Source organism: Pinus tabuliformis, chromosome 6, assembly GCF_031772625.1.
Source record: "Pinus tabuliformis cultivar Carrire ecotype Pingquan chromosome 6, CPIR1, whole genome shotgun sequence".
NCBI lineage: Eukaryota > Viridiplantae > Streptophyta > Pinopsida > Pinales > Pinaceae > Pinus > Pinus tabuliformis.
In genome coordinates, this window is record NC_142292.1 from 399,357,368 (window position 1) to 399,376,743 (window position 19,376).

The window sequence follows — 19,376 nt, forward strand, 5'->3', positions numbered from 1 at the left end:
GCGTTGGCCTTTCTCGATCTCGAGGCCCACCTCCTCCAACGTAGTCCCTCTCTTGCCACGTGTTCGTTTCCATTTGCGCAATGCCTCCAAGTGTCTGCGTGGGCCCCATCTCTGTGTGGTCCTTTGACTCCCCTTGGCTCCCCTTTAAGTCACAATGTTGTGCTACTAGGGAGTGACTTTATTCTAAAAGTGAGTTATGTCCCCTTTTCCTCACCTTTTTATTTTTAAATAACTATACAAGGCAAAATTGAGCAAAATCGAATATTCCAATTAGCCATGGCTAATTAGGAATATTACATATGTTCAGAGATGGATTGCACTTGATCCATATTGGTTGTTTGCATCCTTACATGCTACATAAATGAGATTATGAGAACCTTTGCTTATTTTGCTTATTTGTGTATAAATGGTTTGGATTTATATGGATGCACATGAATATATATGTTTTTCTTTAAAATTTGAATATTTTGTGTTTTTGATCAACTGGTTTTTGACTGTGTTTGGTCTAGTTCTGACGAGTTCTTGGACCACACGGTTTTTCAGTTCGGCCACTTGTTCAGTTTCAATAACATTGAATTTGAGAGCCAACCCTTAAATCATGATTTTTATGTGCTGCTACATCACACTTGGAACCTTGTAGCACCAACGCTTGACTGTTGGAGCACATTTCATGCATGACGTCAACCCTAGAAGGCTAACAGCTCACACGTGTTGATTTTGGGTAGCATTAAATGTGCTCTAAGCCTTTTTTGCAAGGAGGCTTGGGCATAGGTATTCCACAGAACCTAGAAAGCATTTTGGGAAATTCCACCCAAAAGTGATTCTATTAAAATAATTAAGATCTTTAATGGGGTTCCTAAGTCTAAACTTAGGAAAATTAAAATATTAACGGGTGTTAATCTAATTAGAGGTGAAACTTCTAGAAAAAGCCATGGATCAAGCCAAAACGATCTGAGCCTTTAACTAAGATGTAATCTAGGCCGTTTGTTGTCCAACAAGAAGATATAAGAAGGGGCTTGTGGGTCATTTGGAAAACACAGAGAGATTGAAAAAATCCATTTTTTGAGGTGAGAAGTTCTCAAGAGGAAAATCGATTGAGGAGAACTTGCGGCAGAGAGGCAGTGAGAATCCGGGAGAAGGAATTTTCGGAGAGTACAAAGCAGAGAGAGGACAGAAAGACGTCTTGAGGAAAGCTGACACTAGCCTACACAGTGCTGATGCAGAGGCAACGCAGTCAATGAGGGGAAGTCGAATTTTTGCTGAGGGAATTCGAAGTTTAGTTGCCGGAAGCCAGTGTGTGAGTGTGGGAGGCAGGAAAGTCGATTTCGTAGCCAACAAAGGATCTAGAGCAGAGAGGTTTTGTAATACCTAGGAGGGGTGACTTAGAAGCTACCCAAGGTGACGCAGAGCCTCCAGCGCTGAAGGATCAGTAATTGATTCTCCAGTGACAGGGTGAGATCTTTTCACTAGTCTTTTGTGCAATATTTTCTCTGTAAGGGATTGCTAGTTGAACATCCTAGATTTATACTCAGAATTTTCTCCTACCTAATAATAAACCCTTAGAGTTGCTGCACTGGTTTTCCCGCATTGGGTTTTTCCGAGGACTATTTATCCAAAAATAACTGTGACCTAGGTGTTGAATTGTTCTTTCTTGCTTAGTATTTTGTTTCCCCGAATATATTAATTAAGTGAAGGCTACAGATGTATTTACTTCGAAATTTACTGTAGAAGACATTAAATAACTTGTATGATTTAATCAAGTAGGAGAAGTAACATCAGTTTGCTACGGTAGGGATTCCAGTGTAGTAATTTTCACAATGTGTGGGTTTGTTTTGCTCTTTAGATCAAAAGCTAGTGGGTTGGCTTGTAAACCAAGGGTTTATTGTGATTTAACTTGTCATTAGGGGCTTGTAGACTAATCATTAAAACTCATCCTCCTGATATAGATAGCGGAGAGGAGATTTCGTTTCAATCATCATCACTTGGACTATTTTGTCCCTCAAGAGAATTTCGGCCTCTTGTATCTTTGGCAAGATGTGATCTTATGGAGTACTTTGCATATTGGAGCTATTTTCTTGTGTTTGGAGAAGTTCTCTTGGATCAATCATGGATTATTCATGCATTTCATTTTGTAAGTGAGCTTTGTTGTTGAAGAAATTTTCAGTTAATGCTCAATGTGTGGAATGTAATAGTTATCTAGGGTTTTTGTATTGCACCATTTATTATTGAACATAGAATCTAGATAGCCTTATTGTATGCATTACTCGTATATGGAATGTGAATGGTAATCCCGTTGGCGAACTCTTGTTGTAGCTCTCCCAAGTACCTTTGATCCCTCACAAAGATAATAGTTAGGGTTTTTTCCCAAGGCATCAAATATCTTTACTCCTTTGCAAGATCGGGCCAATCATAAGCATCTATAGACTCCATCAATCCAAGGAATAGGCACTGGCCTTGTCTAGTTGGTGATCAAGTCAAATTTTATCCATAAATTGAATCTTGTCTTATCTCTCTTAAATTCGGCCCTCTTAAGGATAAGCAGAGTGAAATTGCTTTGAGAGGAATTTCTTGGTGTGGAAGGATTCAACACGAAGGATTTATATGGTTACCACAAAATCAACCTCCTTGGTGGCCAATTCATCCATTTTTCTCCATAGTTTCTCTTGCCCTAATTTGGTTAAGCTTAAACCTGAAGGTTTCATGTGCCATTGTCTTGTTGGAATACATTGTTGGAAGTCTTTTCTTGGTGCCTTGACCTTAGGCCATTCCATTTTACAGGTTATTACTGGAGCCCTCTCTCTAGCATGCCCTAGATTGGCTTGTCTAAGGGATGAAAATTACCTATTCATCATTGGTTGAGCATTGTACTTAAGTTGAGCCATCGTATGGAAGCCTATTGTATCACCTTAAATCTCTAAGCTTAGAATATCTCTTGTAGGTGACCTATATACTAGGATTCCTCGCATTGGTGAAAATCCAGAGAGTAGGGGCTAGTGGCTGTGGTGATAGTGGGCTACTAACTTATATTTGTCACTTGGTCTAGTGCTCGCCTTGTAGGGCACACCTCTACAAGACTTGCTAGATTTTGCTGTTGGAATTTCTAAGTCTAACCCGTTAGAAACCCTTCATGTACTTTCTGATTTATTCTTACCTACTTGTTATGTTAATTAACAAGTTATTTACCATGTAAATACTGGAAATAAATACAAGTACATGCTCAACACATTACAAATCATCAACTGAAGGAAACAGAAACAAGCACACAAGTGACACCGTTGTTTTTGGACTAATGTCCGTAGAAAAACACAATGCGGGAAAATCGGTGCAGCTATCTAAGGGTTTGATTTATTAAGCAGTTTCAGAATACAATCTGGGTGCCAAATCCGGCTCACCCAATAGAGAAAAATCTCGGCAGTAGTACCTCTCTACTCGGGACCAAATATTCCGACTGAAACCCCAAATAAACACTACGGCAGCTCCACAGCTCCAATCTGCCCCACAAAACTCCAGTGTCAGCCTCTAAGCACTGTGTCAACTCTCTCTGGCCTAGTGTTAGCCCAACGTCACTTTGGCTTGGCCTTTGTCAACCTCTTGAGGCACTGTGTCAGCCCTCTAGCCCTCTATGTCACCCACACTGGCCCTCTAAGGCACTGCGCAGCTCCTGGATGCCTCTGCGTGAGCCCAATTTGGCTCTGCGTGAACCCATGTCTGGTTCTGCGTCCCTCTCTCCTGCTACTACGCTGAACCTCCCGGTGCTATCTCTGCCTCTTTGCTTCTGTATTCACTGCCCCTCAGCTGCAACTCTAATCACTCTCTAAACTTTCTCAGCAAACCCAGCCCCAGAAAGTCGAAATCTTGATCTCTTGGTGTGTTCTCCAAGTGACTCACAAGCCTCCTCTTATACTTTTGTCGTTGACAAATCAACGACCGAGATTAAGTCTCTAATCAACGGCTAAGATTAGATCTGGCTTGATCCATGACTTTTGGACCATTCTAACACAGTTTTATATTAATTCACATTAATATTTTATTTTTCCTAAGTTTAGACTTAGGGACTCCATTAAAAATATTAATTATTTTAATATCTCGCAAACTGCTTAGTATCTGCCCAAACCATTTATGGGTATTGGAGATCTCATGTGGTTTAGCCTCTCCACCAATTTTTGTGGCTAGGGCACATCCGATGCTACCCCAAATCAAAATTTGTGTCAATTTTAATCCAATTGATTATCAAATCAGCTTGTCTATTATAAGTTATATGTCATGTCCCTATTTTTATTCTTCTTCATAGTACAACCAGGGTGGATTTCCAGGATAGGGGATGACCAGGTCAGTGGAGCAGGTTTATGTCATTAGGGGTCCCGATGGAGTTTTGAGGAGTTTTCGTGGGATTTGATGGAATTCGCTTGACATATTCCATCATCAACGCAATTTGCCTTTCGTTTCGGTGCATTCCGACAACTTTCAAAAATCAACATTATTATTGCGGATAACTTAATTAATTATGCTCGAGGTGGCTTTTTGGGGGAGCTTAATTGATGGAACACATATGTGTAATAGCTCGTTGGAACCAGAACGAGAAGATCTACATGATGAGACTTTTGGATAGGAGTTTCAGTGACCTGAAGAGACATGGTGGCCAATTTACCCTTTTCCTGCTTTAAAAAGAATATTTTAATTAAAATAAAAGAGGGAAAAGTGCTCCGTGACTAAAATAATAATAAAATAGAAGATTCTAGAGGGGTCCATCAGATCTATAAAAGAGGAAGAGGAGGCCATTGGAGGACATCTTGGTTTTGATATTGTTTGTTGTTTGTTGTATGAGAGGTGAACACCCATCCCCCCTTGGTGGATTCATTCAAAATCCACAGGTGTAGTGCTTGATTTCATGTTTAGTGTGGAGGCCGGTTTCAATATTATTATATATCTTGGAGGGCCATTCCCAGCTACTGTATTAGCATATATTTCTATAATAAAGCCGGATTTTATTGCTGCATTTCTCATTGTTCCTCGTGTTGTCATCTTTAATGAGATTTTGAGCAATTTATAGATTTATGGTTTGGGTTTTACATGGCAATCTTTTGGTAAATGCATGATAGTTTTATATGAAGTGCTTGTTCCAAAAATTTCTGATTTGAGACATTACATTATAACCCTTTAAGACTTGGTAGAAGGAGGTCTTTTGGATTCTTGTCATCTCATGCTGAGCTCAAACCAGGATAGAAGCGAGTTTGTAGTGAGCTGGAAGGAAGGACTTTCTTGTGCATCAATTTGATAATTATGCTAAAGTTTCCCACTAATGTTAGTTATTAAATTTGTGCTTCCACTGCTAACCTCAGCCCTTAGAGTAATGCATATGCTTCTGCCTGGTTATTGGATGTAGTCCCCAATCTACAGGCATAGGACAATTTTTCTTTTGCTCTAGGACCAATGAGGATTGTCCACCCCCTGCCCCCCACACCTGCCACGGTTCACCCCAGGTTTAAGATAAATTTTCAAAGCTTAGTTTTCTTTGTGAATTTTGTGTATTGGACCAAATCTGTGCATAATTTTCAGTTTTGTTGATGTTGTGACTATGTTGCCAGGAAACGTGGGCTCGGGGACGGGTACATCATTTTTTGAAACAGGGTGCGAGGGTTCGTCGGGGGTATATTATAATTTATATATATATATAATATAAATATTATATTTTATAAATTATAATATATATGAATTTGTATATTTTTCAACTTTAAACCAAAAAACTAAAATATTTATGATTTGACCGTATTGATTTCAGAGGTTAAAGGCTGATCGAATATCCTCTTTCAAGAGATAATAGAGCCCAATTTATGTATCCTTATTTACTCTCCAGATTTCAAGATTTTTGCCAAATCCTGTAGCAGCTTACCTACTTAAGAAGTTAATTGCTGAAGCTCTGACAATCAACAAGTTTAAGTTCTTATCAGATGGAGCATGTTCCAGGTGTGTCCTTCGCAATGGCATTGTAAAATTTGGGAAATTTGCTCTCAAACAATATCAGACTTTACCTTGTTAAACAACGATTTTTCAGAGAACAAGCTATGTTTATTGCTGATCCATCTCTGCTGTAGAAGACTGATTTTAATGGCTGAAGATCTATTATTTAAAGGCTGATATTCCATTTATACACTGCTGTAATGCTACCAGGTTCCACCATTTTGACCTTCACTACATCTATTGGTGTCTAGTTAATTGCATGGCTGTTTATGCTCAGAAATTTTCATCATTTTAAGTTGTAACAGCAGTGAAAGTCTAATTCTGAGTTTAGAAATGCGTTGTCTAGTTATTTGAAGCATTTTCCCATTGCTGCAATGACCACTGTCCATGTCACTTGAGAGAAAATATAAAACTAACATCTACAACAGTTGTCCTTCAGCTATTTGATAAAATACCTCAATTAAGACTCATTGAAACTCAATTAAAAACTCAGGAATTTTAAGAGAAAATTGTGTATATTTGAGTTGGGAATATTACATCTACATCGGCACTTTGTAATCCTTTCCGATGTATCAAAAGAACCCGGTTTATAATTTCAAAGTCTCGGGTTCTTTCAAGAAGAACTGGGTTCTTTAGGGTTCTTCTCAGAGGTACCCGTTCCAGCACCCGGAATGTGGGGACGGGAACGCGGGACGGGTTTGAGAACCCCACCCCTGGGTTCGGGAACCCGTGCAACATAGTGTTGTGATCATCACCATACTTGTTATACATGTTTTTTTTGTTTAATTCTTCTTCAATGTTGTTTTTCACTTAATCTGTTTTGTCTCTCATTTCCTAAACATGCCTTGATATAGTAATTTTCCCTTAATTTTCTTCTAAATGTTTTATTCCTTTTATTCTTTCAGTGAATTTAACAATTTGTTTTTCAATGGAATTTTCAGAGGTAATGAGAAACAACAAAAGCTTCTCTATGAAATAATTAAGAGTGAGGAATCGATGAAGGAGATGGCTTTGAATAGAAATTCAAATCATACACCTTGTATTCAAGAAGAAATCGCCATTGAAACAAGCGTATATCGTGTTCCATTAACTGGAGCTACAGTCACACTTGATTCCAGTGTCAGCCTTATCTATAAATACTGTGCAAAGTTGCCTGGAGACAAGTAAGTGATCAGTGCTTTTGGTAATTCATCTTCTGAAGATGAAGATTTTCTCAGTTGGAGATCATGTCAATGACAAATTTCTTCTGGAGACAACTGTGTGAATTCAGCTTCTGTTTAATGCTTTGAAGTTTCGTACATTTATGATTTTGTTATTAAGCCAAACACATACTGTGGTCCAATTTTGTTCCAGTATACTCTTGGAACTTAGGTAGCATACTCAAATAATTATGTTTATGATGGAAGATTTGGGATGTTTTCTAATTTTGTTGTTGTTGGTTTAGATATTACTCACCTAGACCAGATTTTATACCCAGAAAAGTGGAGGGTGAGGACAACTTGTACGAGTGCATATTGAAATTGCCACCAAATGCACCTTTTCAGGAAGTAATCAGTTCTTCAAATGGGAAACTTGCTTGTGCTAGGCAGCTTGCATGCTTGGAGGCATGCAAAAAATTGCATGAAGTTGGAGCTCTTGATGAACATCTACAACCAGTAACTGAAGATTTGCCAGAAGAGGAAGAAATAATGAATTCATCAGGCAAAATGACTACCGATGCAGGTATGTTATTTACTCAGCATTAAGTTGAGCAGATTTCCAATTCATTTGCAATGTGTCAAACATAGCAACTTGCTATCATCGTCTTAACATGCAATTCATTTTTTTATCAATTCATTGCCATGCATTTTGTAGTTTAAAATTAATTTAAGATCAGATTCCTCTTTACAGTTAGTATATTTAGGGTTTTTAAGAAGAATAACTGTTAACCTTTCAGCATATTTGTCTCTTCTTAAGGGACAACTAAAAGAAAGGAACTGCATTCATCAAAAGCATATGCTTTATCTGGTACCTGGGGTGAAAATTTGAGCGGGGTAACTTTGCAAGTCTACAAACTGTATTTTACATCACGTTGCAATGAGGAGAGGACATATGCAAACTTTGTGCTTTTGATTGAAGAAATGTTGGACGAAGACATCTCAAATGTAGAAACAGATCTGTTCTTAACAGGAGGAAGAGTTTTTAAGTCAAGTTTGTTGCATTGTGGTGACATGAAATTGGACACTAGTCAGGTGTGATATATTGAAAAATCAGTTTCAAAGGATTCAATGTGTCGAAATTTTCTTCTCAGATAATTACTCTGCCTGTAATTGTTATATGTGACTTGGTTTTGTTTCTGTGTTCTACACCAGATGAAGGATGCAAAAGCTTTCCATGAAACACTCTTCAATGGAGTGTTTGCTAAACTATTATGTCGAGATAAGCAGTCAGAAGGATCGAGGGTTGAGGGAAAAAATTGTTTAAAAATTATGGAAATGAAAAACCTATGGGTTAGCTCAAATATGTACTTTCTTTTGCCTGTTGAAGCAGATAAAATTGGGGCTAGTCAAAGAGAGGCAATTATTGATTGGAAATGCATTAGAAGTTGTGCCTCAGGGGCAACATTGTTTAAATACCTTTTTGTTTCAGAGACAGACAATAATGTTAGAGATCTTCTTGAGGTTTTGTTGAATAGGACTCATTTACAGTACAGTGACTGTAAAGAAGGAACCGTTACTTTGGCAAGTGGAATTCACAAAGCTTCAGATCTAATAGATAGAGCAATTGTAACTTTACATACTGGAAAAATTTACTCTGTCATGGAAGTTAGTCGGGATAAAACTGCCAACAGTCCCTTCCCCAAGTCTAAAGATCCAAAAGTTGATCAATGTTGCAATTATTATGATTACTTTGAAAAAAAGTAAGCATATTTGGTCCTTTTAACATGCGTAAATGTTCAAGGAACAATATTTATTTTGAAATTAATTTCGCTCTGTGGTATCTAAGCTGTGCCTAGAATGGTTTGTTGTAGGTATGGAAAGAAACTCAAGCATTTGAATCAACCTCTTCTACGGGTGAAGCAAACTCACCGGCCCCACAATCTCCTTACCAATCACTTTGAAGAATTAAAAGGTTCGAAAGTGTTGTTTGTTCCTTCGTTCAAGGCCTCCCAACTTTTTGAAAGATATATTTGTGTATGCTATGATGTTCCACTAGTAAAGAAAATGCAGTTGGGACCCTTTTGAATATACATTGAGGAATTGATTTTTGTTTGGTATGCACAGCAGGGAGACAACATTCAATTGTAGATGAAGCTAACTTTGTAGAACTTCCTCCGGAATTGTGCTTGGATTTAGGGGTTTCAAGCTCTGTAATTAGATCGCTATATTTAATTCCTTCAGTGATGCACCGTTTGAACTCTTTAGTTCTGGCTGGTCAACTCCGCAAAGCTATTAGGGAAGAACGTCCTACATGTCCACCAATACCTGCTGCACTGGTAACTTTTATGCACTGGGCTTTTAGATTAACTTTCCTTTTACTTTATAGCTGGGATTATGCAATCTTTTGTAGCTTTATTCATATATATTTGATATAGGTAGCATCTGGTTGTCTTTCTCTTCTGTTAGATCATGGAAGCACTGACTACATCGAGATGCTTTGAGTGCTTTTCATATGAACGGCTGGAATTATTGGGGGATTCTTTTTTGAAATACGCCATTAGTCGTCATTTATTCTTGAAATATGAAAAAAAACATGAAGGACAGTTATCAGCATGCAGAGCTTGGGGCATTTCAAATGCAACACTTCATCGATTGGCAATGACCCGCAATTTGCCGGTATCAACATACAATTTTTGTTTTATATTATTAATTTACTAGAATTCAAGAAAATTGATTATACAGTCCAAAATCTATGAAAGGTTCTTTTGTTTTTGCATGGCCTAAATAATCCGCTTCCCTGTTAGTATTGTTTGTGTACACTCTTCTGCGTTTTGTGTCTCTAAAGTTTGATAATGATTAATGTAACATATACCGAGAAACATAGATTTTGACTTTTTCACTTCAGGTTAATAGTGAAATAGATATTTTAAACTCAATATGTGGGGAAGAATATTTTGAATATTGTATGTAGTTTTAGAACCAAAAATATACAAATATTCCTTAAAAATCTGGGATATGAGAATGACAATCTTTTGTTTTGTTTGTGGACATAGGAATATATTCGGGATGAACCATTTGATACACGTCGATGGATTGCCCCTGGAATGCTGTGCCGAAGAGTCATTCCTTGTTGCTGTAATATTACAAATTATCTTGACAATGCAAATTGTTCTATCGGTAAGGAAGATAACATGGTTAAAATTGGGAAAGCTTGTGATGAGGGTCACCGGTGGATGTGCTCAAAAACAATATCTGATGTTGTGGAATCTTTAATTGGAGCACACTTAGTTGGTGGCGGTGCAATTGCTGCTCTTGAGTTCATGAAGTGGATGAATATGGAGGTTGAATTTCAACATGACCTAGTTGAGGCAGCATTTCAACGTGCTTTTGTTTACCCTTCTGTTTTAAGGAACACAAATTTGAAGGGCCTGGAATCGCTGTTGGGATATAATTTTCAGAACAAGGCTCTTTTAGTTGAAGCTATCACACATGCATCTCAACAAGACCCTGAAGGAGGTTGTTGTTACCAGGTAATCCTAAAAAATGTAGGATTATGTATGTACAATTTTGCTTCTGTTTCAGAGATTTTCTTGGTTATTATTTATCATGTTGTAATGTTGTGGGTAAAAATAAGAAGATAAGGCAATATATTTGATATTTGTTTTTGTCAATTTTAATAGAAACTATTGCCATTATATAGGGTTTTCTTCTCTGGAAATTTGAAATTACTTTTGATACTGTATTGAATATGATGGTTAAATTTATAATTGTGCAGCGCTTAGAATTTCTCGGGGACTCTGTGCTGGATTTCCTTATCACACAGCATCTCTATTCAATACACTCCGGTCTCTCTCCTGGATTTTTAACAGATCTGCGCTCGGCAGCTGTTAACAATGGGAATTTTGCACGAGCTGCTGTGAAACATGGCATTCAGAAATATCTTCGTCATGGTTCAGGTGCTCTACTGAATCAAATAACAAAGTTTGTGATGGCTGTTGGACGAGGTGGGAAAGGGGAAAGCCGATTTGTACCTTTTGGAGCTGCAGAAGCAGGCCCCAAGGCAAGTAAACTTTGAACAAATTTTTGCTGTCACAATGTTCTGTTGTGTCAGTGTTACATCTTCTTATTAGAGTTAAAGATACAAATTATACTATGACCCGTTCAAATTATTTCCGTATTCGTTACTTTTCCCTGACTAGAAATGTGAAAGACATAATGTCATTTTTTGTGTCTATTCTTGAATCGAGCATAGTGGTTTGTTTGGTAGCTGCTCTCTCATCATTCTGTTTGTTCTATATAGGTATTAGGAGATTTAGTAGAAAGCATTGCAGGTGCTATATTAGTGGATACTAGATTTGATTTAGAATGCTTGTGGAGGATAATGAAGCCTATTTTGTCTCCTATTGTTACACCTGAAACACTGGTTCTCCATCCACTACGGGAGCTGCAAGAACTCTGCTGTCAACATGGCTATTCTCTTAAGTGGAAGTTCACCAAACAACGGGAAGTCACTGTGGCTGTAGGAGAAGTTCATCTAGCAGAATCAGTTATAGCTGGAACAGGGTCTAAGGAAAACAGAAAGGCTGCAAAGATGGCTGCTGCCCAACAAATTTTATTGCTTATGGAGGTAAGTATGCATATTATTGCTTGCTTGTTTGAACTTGTATTTAGTATTTTTGTTACTTTATTTCTGGTACACTTTTTAGTGAGTAATATATTTGTTTTGAATGAAAGGAAAGAGGATTCTATCATAGTCGCCTCCTTCATATACATAGCTCAATGGCCTTCACTGACAAAGTAGATTTGGAGACATCCTCGAGCTGCATTGTTCATGAGAAAATGGGTTGTGTTTTAGAAAATGTTGCCGATCTTAATGACGGTAAATATGAGCCTATAGAGGAATTTTCAGGTACAATCAATGGAGATCATATTTTAAAGGTGGATCAGGAAACTGCAGAGGAGGAAGCAATTAATACCATTGCCAAAGTAGACAGATGTAGGAAGGAAGAAGAAAGTATATTAGATCATGATCCTTTGAGAAAGAAACCAAGGTTGTTGGAGACCTCAATGAACTCCATGCCATCTAAGGATCTTATTGTTGATGAAAGTGATAATGCTTTGGTAGATAATGTTAATGATATCTCAAATCCAAACTGGTCTCCAGATGGTACGTTGCTTATATCACATATTTATTAAACTTTTTTGGTTTTATTCTAAGCTTTACATAATATATATTGTTTTTGGGATCATCAGTTATGCGTATATATAATTGTAGATGTTAAACTGTGGCTGTGGGAATTGAGAAACCGATATTTCATATTTCTAGCTTACGTCAAGCATCTTCATTTGTTAATATCATGAACATGTTTGTCACAAACATCATAGGCTACAATGGTTCCTAGAAGTTCCATAATTAAATTTCATCCCTTCGTGTTGATTTCCCTATCTTATGTTATGAAGATTCAAGAGGGATAAAAAATACTGACTACAATGATATAAATTATTTATAGATACTTATGTTCCATGAAACTAATCATAGCATTCTGAAATATGAAGATTGTATGTAAGTGATATTGATATCTGAATAGAGGCAAGAATAATATTAAGTGAAAATACGATTTAAGTTATTCTAGACCTTCTATTTTTTATTAAAGACTTTTCTTCAGGGAATTTAGTATTAGCATCCCTATCGTACTTTGGTAATTGCTTGCTTCTTATCTACTCTTTGTTCAACAATTCAGGTGGCTTGGCAAGTGAAGAAAGCACTCGTCATGGAGTAGGGAAAAGCAGTACGTTATGTTCCCAATCAGGCTTTTCTCCAGGTATGTACCACAACGCTGAATATTTTGCTTGGGCGTTTTCACTGTGCAAGTTAAACTCTTAAGGATTTCAGGCCTTAAAGACCATAAATTCAAGAAATACTAAACTTCATGTTGGTATTGATTAGAAACTGACTTTATAGTTGAGGACAATATGCTTATAAAGCTTTTATGACTTTGAGTGGCTCTCCTCTTGCTATTCCTAATGGATGGCTCTAGACTAAATGGGTTATTGTTTTCCAAATTATTTGGCTGTTCTTCAAATTTCCAGATAAGAGGGAAAATTTGTCGAAGAAATTATTGGTGAGAGAGGAGTTAGATAGTGTTGGATATCTTTCTTACAAATTGTAATTTAGTCCTCCAGCATTTAAACTTTAGTGAGGTAATGAAAGATACTTCAGATTCTTTTGATGTATATTTTGGCTTGTTAGTGTGTGTGACGATGATTTGAAGAAAAGGTAGTAGCTGTTATGTTATTTAAGTTGAATACCAATCATTCAAATCTAGTTGGTCAGTTTTGAAATTATTCTTTCATGTAGTTGGTCATATCCTCGAAGTTGTAGCACTATTCTTCACAATCTGAGACTCTTTTAGATAGATCACCTTAAGTTGTTCAGAATTGCACACTCATTGTGTGATTGTTTGTTTTGTTTTGAGAATTATGTCTTACAGAATCCTTTTGGCTAAGCTGCAGCATTGTGAGGGGTGTATCAATGTTGTCAAAGTCACCAGGGACTTGCACCTGGCCTTATCCACATCCACTTCAGAGGTTTTGAGCGCATAACCCCACATCAATACAAACCTGTTGAACTCTTTTGTTGCTTCTAAACCACATTCCTATGGGCTCATTTGTATTATTCCTGGGAAAGATGGATGAATTTTTTATCTCTTCAATCATTAGCGTAAAAGGCTGGCGATGTGCGTTGATTGTTCAGTGATGTATATGATTTTATATTCAAATTGCGTTTGTAGTCATCCTCCATTCTTTGGATTTGTTTTATTCCATGACAATGAATTCAAATGTGGTTAAGAGATTCCTGGTCAGTTTTGAAACCATTCTTTCATGTAGTTGGTCATATCTTCTGAGTTATAACATGATTTGGGACTATCTAGGATGCTTTTTTAGATGATTGCTTAAGTTGTTCAAAATTGCACTCATTGTGTGATTTTTTGTCTTGTTTTGAGAAATACAGCTTGTTGCCACAAAATCTAGTAGGCCTTTGAGAGGGGTACCCTACAAAGCTATCACTAGACCAAGTGACAACAATGGAGTAATGGCCCACTATCACCACAACCAAAACCCCCTGCACTTTATGGACTTTCACCAATGGGAGAAGTCCAAGTATAAGGTCACCTATAAGAGTTATACTTGTTATAAAGGTCTTAGGATAACCAAGAAGCTTCTAAGGGAAAGGCTCGACTTAAGTAAAAGGCTCCAATTAGTGAATGAAGGCAATTTTCTTTACTTAGTGATTCTTAAGTTATACAACACAAGACTGAGGGATTGATTAGTAGGTTGATAGTTGAGATGACCAAAGGTCAAGGTATAGAGAAAGGGTTTCTCACAATTTATTTCAGCAAAGATATGGCACATGAAACCCTCAGTAAGCTCCCAAATTGAAGCAAAAACCAAATTAGGGTTTTACCTTAGGGCAAGGAAATTTATGTAGAAAATTGGAAAGAACACCTACCAAAATATTTGATTTTGTGCCAACCACCCTACCCTTGATATTTAGACATTCCAAGAGCCAAAATTTGCCTTCCTAGCCAATTCGCACTAGGCCCTGGGTGGTTGCTTAGCCTTAAAAGGGTCGAATTAGGTAGAGAGAAGGAAAGAGAAAAGTTTATGGATAAATTTTGATTTGACCACCAACAAAGAATGGTCGGTTCCTAGTTCTAGGGTTGATGGAGTCTATTTGCCCTTAAAGATGGCTAAAACTTGCAAAGGAGTAAGGATATTTTGATGCCCTAGCATCAAAACCCTAACTATTACCTTTGTGAGGGATTGAAAGTCACTTGGGAGAGCTAATGTAAGATCACCAATGGGATTACCCTTCACATATCATACTATGAGTAATGCATGCAATAATATGATGCAGCTTCCAATAAATTGATATTAGGGCACAATATTTAACCTAGATCATCAATTTATTCCATACATTAGACATGAAATTAGAAATTTTTAGTAATGGAACTTACAAGATAATATGCATGAACAATCGAATCTTCAATGCAAGATAACTTCTCCAAATACAAGACAATAGCTCCAAGAAAAATCTTGCTCCATATATCACATCTCTCCAATCGGAAAAGACGTCGAAATACTTAAGAAGAGAAGGTCGAGTTCACAAGTCATGATGATGAGAGATACAATAGTCCTCTCCTCTATTTGTATGAGTAATTGTTCCTTATTAACCTAAAATCCCCTAGGAAAACAAGTAAAAACACAATGATGCATTGGGTTACAAGCTAACCCACTAGCTTAGACAAAAAACAAACTATTTGCCCACACATGTGAGTTGTGGACCCCAAAATCTAGTTTGGGACACCAAAGGTGGTCTCCTCGGTCTCCATTTGCTCAAAATGTCCATCTATGCTCCAATGTCAACGAATTTCTAGGTGCTACTATCCCTACCATGTCTCAGAAGATGAGACCATGCTCATCCGGACTCTGGATCAACTGCCATATCGCAGAGAGTGATCAGGTTGAGTTGGGGGCATGCTGGTCTAGGTGCATCATCCTAAAGAATCATGAAATATAGTGTAGAGTGGAAAAACATCTTGGGCGCAGAAGGTGGCCCGTGGTAGGTGTGATGTGCTACTACTACTCGGACGCCCAAGGCTCTCAACGCTTCACAGTGGATGTCAATGTATTTCTCAAATGGCTTGGATACCTGTGGATAAGGTGGCCAATGTCTGGGTTGTGGAACCACCTAGCAATTACAACATAAAGTCTAGTGAAAGCAACTTGTCATAAGGTACAATAATCATTTTTGCATTTAAGTGAACCAAGCTTGAATGTAAAGGGTTATTTAATACTAAAAATAGGGCTTCCCTTCCAAAATTAGGGCCTTGAACTCGTAATGGTGTTTCCTCCCTAGGTAGGAGTGGCTAAAGGACAACCCTATTAGGTGTTCCTATCCCCTAAGGGGAAGTAACATTTCCTCATTCCACCCTTCAATTGATAGGTGTTAGTGAATAATGATGGTAATGGAGGGTAGAAGACTTCATGGCCAAGTTCCATGGTCAAAGGGAGCAATTGTGGATGCATGAGATACCAACTCAGCCTTTGCTTTTCCACCCCTTGTGTGTGCCTTTTACTTTCACTTGATTTTTCTTTATATTGTTGGCCGTATCTCAAAGGGTTCCAACTTGCTTTATATGATGTGGAGCAGTTGTATGAACCCTTAATGATGAGGCATCTCATTGCCCATCAGGGTTGGGAAATGCAAGGGTTCTTGTTGATGATGTAATGGAACAACATGTGCTCATGACCCTGTTGGCTAATGAGTGAGGTAGAGCTCATGCTAGGATTTTTCCCATGTGCTACTTTGTATGTCTTAGCCATCTTTTGCATTTTGATATTCTTTTATTTTATTTTGTAGCCATAATATGTTTTTTCCTTTCTTTTAGCTGCATCAACGTCCCAGGCTAAAGTTTCAGGCCCTACCTAGGAATATGGATGTATGAGTTTCAAATCCGAGAGAACTAATGGTTAGTTGAACCCGAAGAATGGAGGTGGAATATGGGCTTCTAATGTAAGATGGAAAATGTAAAGTATGGAATAGGAATAGATGGAACACATTATCTCAATCAAGGCTTCATGAGTAGCTTCCCTCCTATACCCATTGGACCATTAGGGGAAGTCCCACTGGACTGGGCTCGAAAATTAACCTCCCATTTAAGGTGAGGGAACAAGATCACAGTCAAAACCCCTCCTTTTTCTAGGTCATCTCATAATCGATATCCAAAACCTAAATACAAGCATAAGCACCCAATTGCGAAATGAATAAAGTACCTTTTGTTCGAAACCCTACTTTCATCCTTGTGCTCTTTGTCGGATGGGTGAGAAGGTATATGACTAATGCATGTGGTTAAGATAAAATGGCACATCATCATCGGCTAATGGTGGATGTTAGAGTTTGTTGGTTGGCTGGCTAGATGTGAAGAACGAGACAAAATTCCTCTCCTATAGGGTCACCCACTTTTGGCGAGTAACATCTGACTCCAACTTGAACACGAGCTCACCATACAGTGCATGATCCATATGCTTGAACGAGGGGAGTTCATGAGAACTCCAACAATCCCTGGGACCACAAAACTTTAATTTGCACATTGAAATCAACTTGTTTGGGAGCATGTGCACTAGGCATAGAGCATCACCCATGTTTTATATGAAAGTAATGATTTGTATAAAAAATAAAATCTAATCTAAATGCAATATAGTGTACATGAAACATGAGATGAATGATATTAGAATGCTCACACAATATGAAATGCACTTAGACTACCATGCGTGATATGTGAATGTCAATTTCCAACAAGGAGGGTGAGGCGGCTCTGTGTCAACAGGGAATGTAAAAGTTCACCATCAAGTTTAGTAATGTAGAAGTAACCAACACAAGGTCACTTACTTGGTAAGCTCTGATTAGTTTTTGGACCCATTGCTTCTTAGGAATGGTCGACCTAGGGTTTAGTTTCTTGATGTGGTAGACTTTTTGAGAAGCAGGCGGCTTTATTGGTTTTGAAGGCCCATAAGGAGGCTTTCGATTTACCAACCTTGAAGACTTGTTCTCAAGGCTATTATACACAAGGAATGGGAATGGATTCATGTCTTCCACATGATCAGGCAAATGAGGCTCCTTGTAGAGTACAAATGGGGTCTCATCAGGCTCAAGAATAGTGGCGTATGATAAATCCATTTACAATTGCTCACCAATTGAAGCACACCATTTCCTGGACAACAACATTCCCTACACATCAAGCACATCGATGACAACAATATCCACAACACAAAAAATATCCTCGTTGGCTACCAGAGATACCTTAAGATCTTTAATAAGTCCATAGATAGGGATGAACCTAGAATCAAAACCACACACATTCTTAAATGGCCTAGTGATATCCATCTCTAATTGGTGCATAACTTTCAATGGCATGACATTGGAAGAAGCCCCTGAATCAAGCATAGAATTGTGAAGTATACAATTATTGATCACTAGGGATAGTAAGAATAGATCATGACGTCCCTTTTGTTTAATTTTGTAGCTATGGTCGGTCTTTATAATTATTGTTTTAGTCATTGATGTATTTGTAAAGCATGTTCTTTATGCTATTGTCAAAAGAGAGATATTAAGGCATGATCTCCGTGCCCTTTTGAAAAGAGAAAATTTGAATTTTTGAAATTAAATATTTGGATCCAAAAGATGCTAGGTCGGCTCCCCTCTAGTTAGGTTAGCCCCAAATTCTAGAGGCCCCAATTGAGCCTCTCAAGAGACTATATAAAGACACCATTCTGTCATCTTCTATGACAAGCAAATCAGTTTATCTAAGGTTAGGAAAGATGAGGTTTGTGGCAAGTGGAAGAGGCCTGCCTAAGGCAAGGAAAGAGAACGAACCTGAGGCCAACAAATTAGCATATCTTAGGGTAGCAAAGAAGATGTATCTGAAGCAGACAAAGATTGAATTTGTGATATAGCCTTTGAGTTTACCTAAGGAGAAGAATCAAGTCTTTCTTGAAGAAGAAGAGGACCAACTTGTGGAGTAGATTGTTGACTTGACTAGAGGGATGCTTGAACAGGTTTGACCTAACTATATGGTTGGTTTGTTTGAATTTGTATCTGATTGATGTATCTCTATTGAACTTGATGATTTCTCTAAGGAGAAGGTTGTTTGGTTTTCCCAGTGTAAATGCTTGTGTTCTTGATTTGGATGACTTTTTATGATCTTAATGTCCATTGTCGAAGATCTTCTGTGTAATTACTTTATGATGAAATTGAATGAAAGAAAGATCAAACTAAGAAAACATAAGAAGTAATTATCAATATAGAATATCCCTAAAAATCAACATGGTATTAGAGCTTTTGGTTGAAAGAGCAACCTTGTCAAGCAATCTACTTTGAAGAAAAGGAATCCCTAATCCAAATCTTTGTTTAGGGTCAAATTTTCATTTTTTTTATTGTTGAAAGATAACCATTCTTGCATTTTTATGAGAAGGCCAAAATCCAAATCTCATGCTAAAAAGTTATAGACCTCAGACCAAGCCTCTATCTGAGCCTCAAGATCTATTAAAGGGGCCAAGAAATCTTGGAATATCCATGAGACCTAAGCAAGATGAAGAAGACCCATAATCTACTTCAGAGGACCAAGAGCCTCAAAAAGTAGATAAATAACCTCAAGCCAAGTTTCAATTTGAAAAGTCAAAGATGAAGAATACCTCAATGAAGTTGCAAAAGGACGA

The 19,376-nt window shown here is 37.7% G+C and overlaps 1 protein-coding gene across 2 annotated transcripts in view; it reads left to right on the top strand.

Moving 5' to 3' along the window:
• LOC149258986 (endoribonuclease Dicer homolog 3a-like) overlaps positions 1-19,376 on the top strand; it is a 290,704-nt gene that overhangs the window by 230,052 nt on the left and 41,276 nt on the right. The window contains exons 13-24 of one of the 2 annotated variants that reach the window (XM_089417176.1): positions 6,900-7,121; positions 7,403-7,680; positions 7,915-8,189; positions 8,310-8,857; positions 8,969-9,069; positions 9,222-9,433; positions 9,564-9,773; positions 10,151-10,627; positions 10,873-11,157; positions 11,398-11,724; positions 11,832-12,264; positions 12,839-12,919. In XM_089417176.1, coding sequence (XP_089273302.1) covers positions 6,900-7,121; positions 7,403-7,680; positions 7,915-8,189; positions 8,310-8,857; positions 8,969-9,069; positions 9,222-9,433; positions 9,564-9,773; positions 10,151-10,627; positions 10,873-11,157; positions 11,398-11,724; positions 11,832-12,264; positions 12,839-12,919 — 3,449 coding nt within the window. The remainder of the gene's footprint in view (positions 1-6,899; positions 7,122-7,402; positions 7,681-7,914; positions 8,190-8,309; positions 8,858-8,968; positions 9,070-9,221; positions 9,434-9,563; positions 9,774-10,150; positions 10,628-10,872; positions 11,158-11,397; positions 11,725-11,831; positions 12,265-12,838; positions 12,920-19,376) is intronic. The other variant, XM_089417185.1, reaches the window with a different exon arrangement.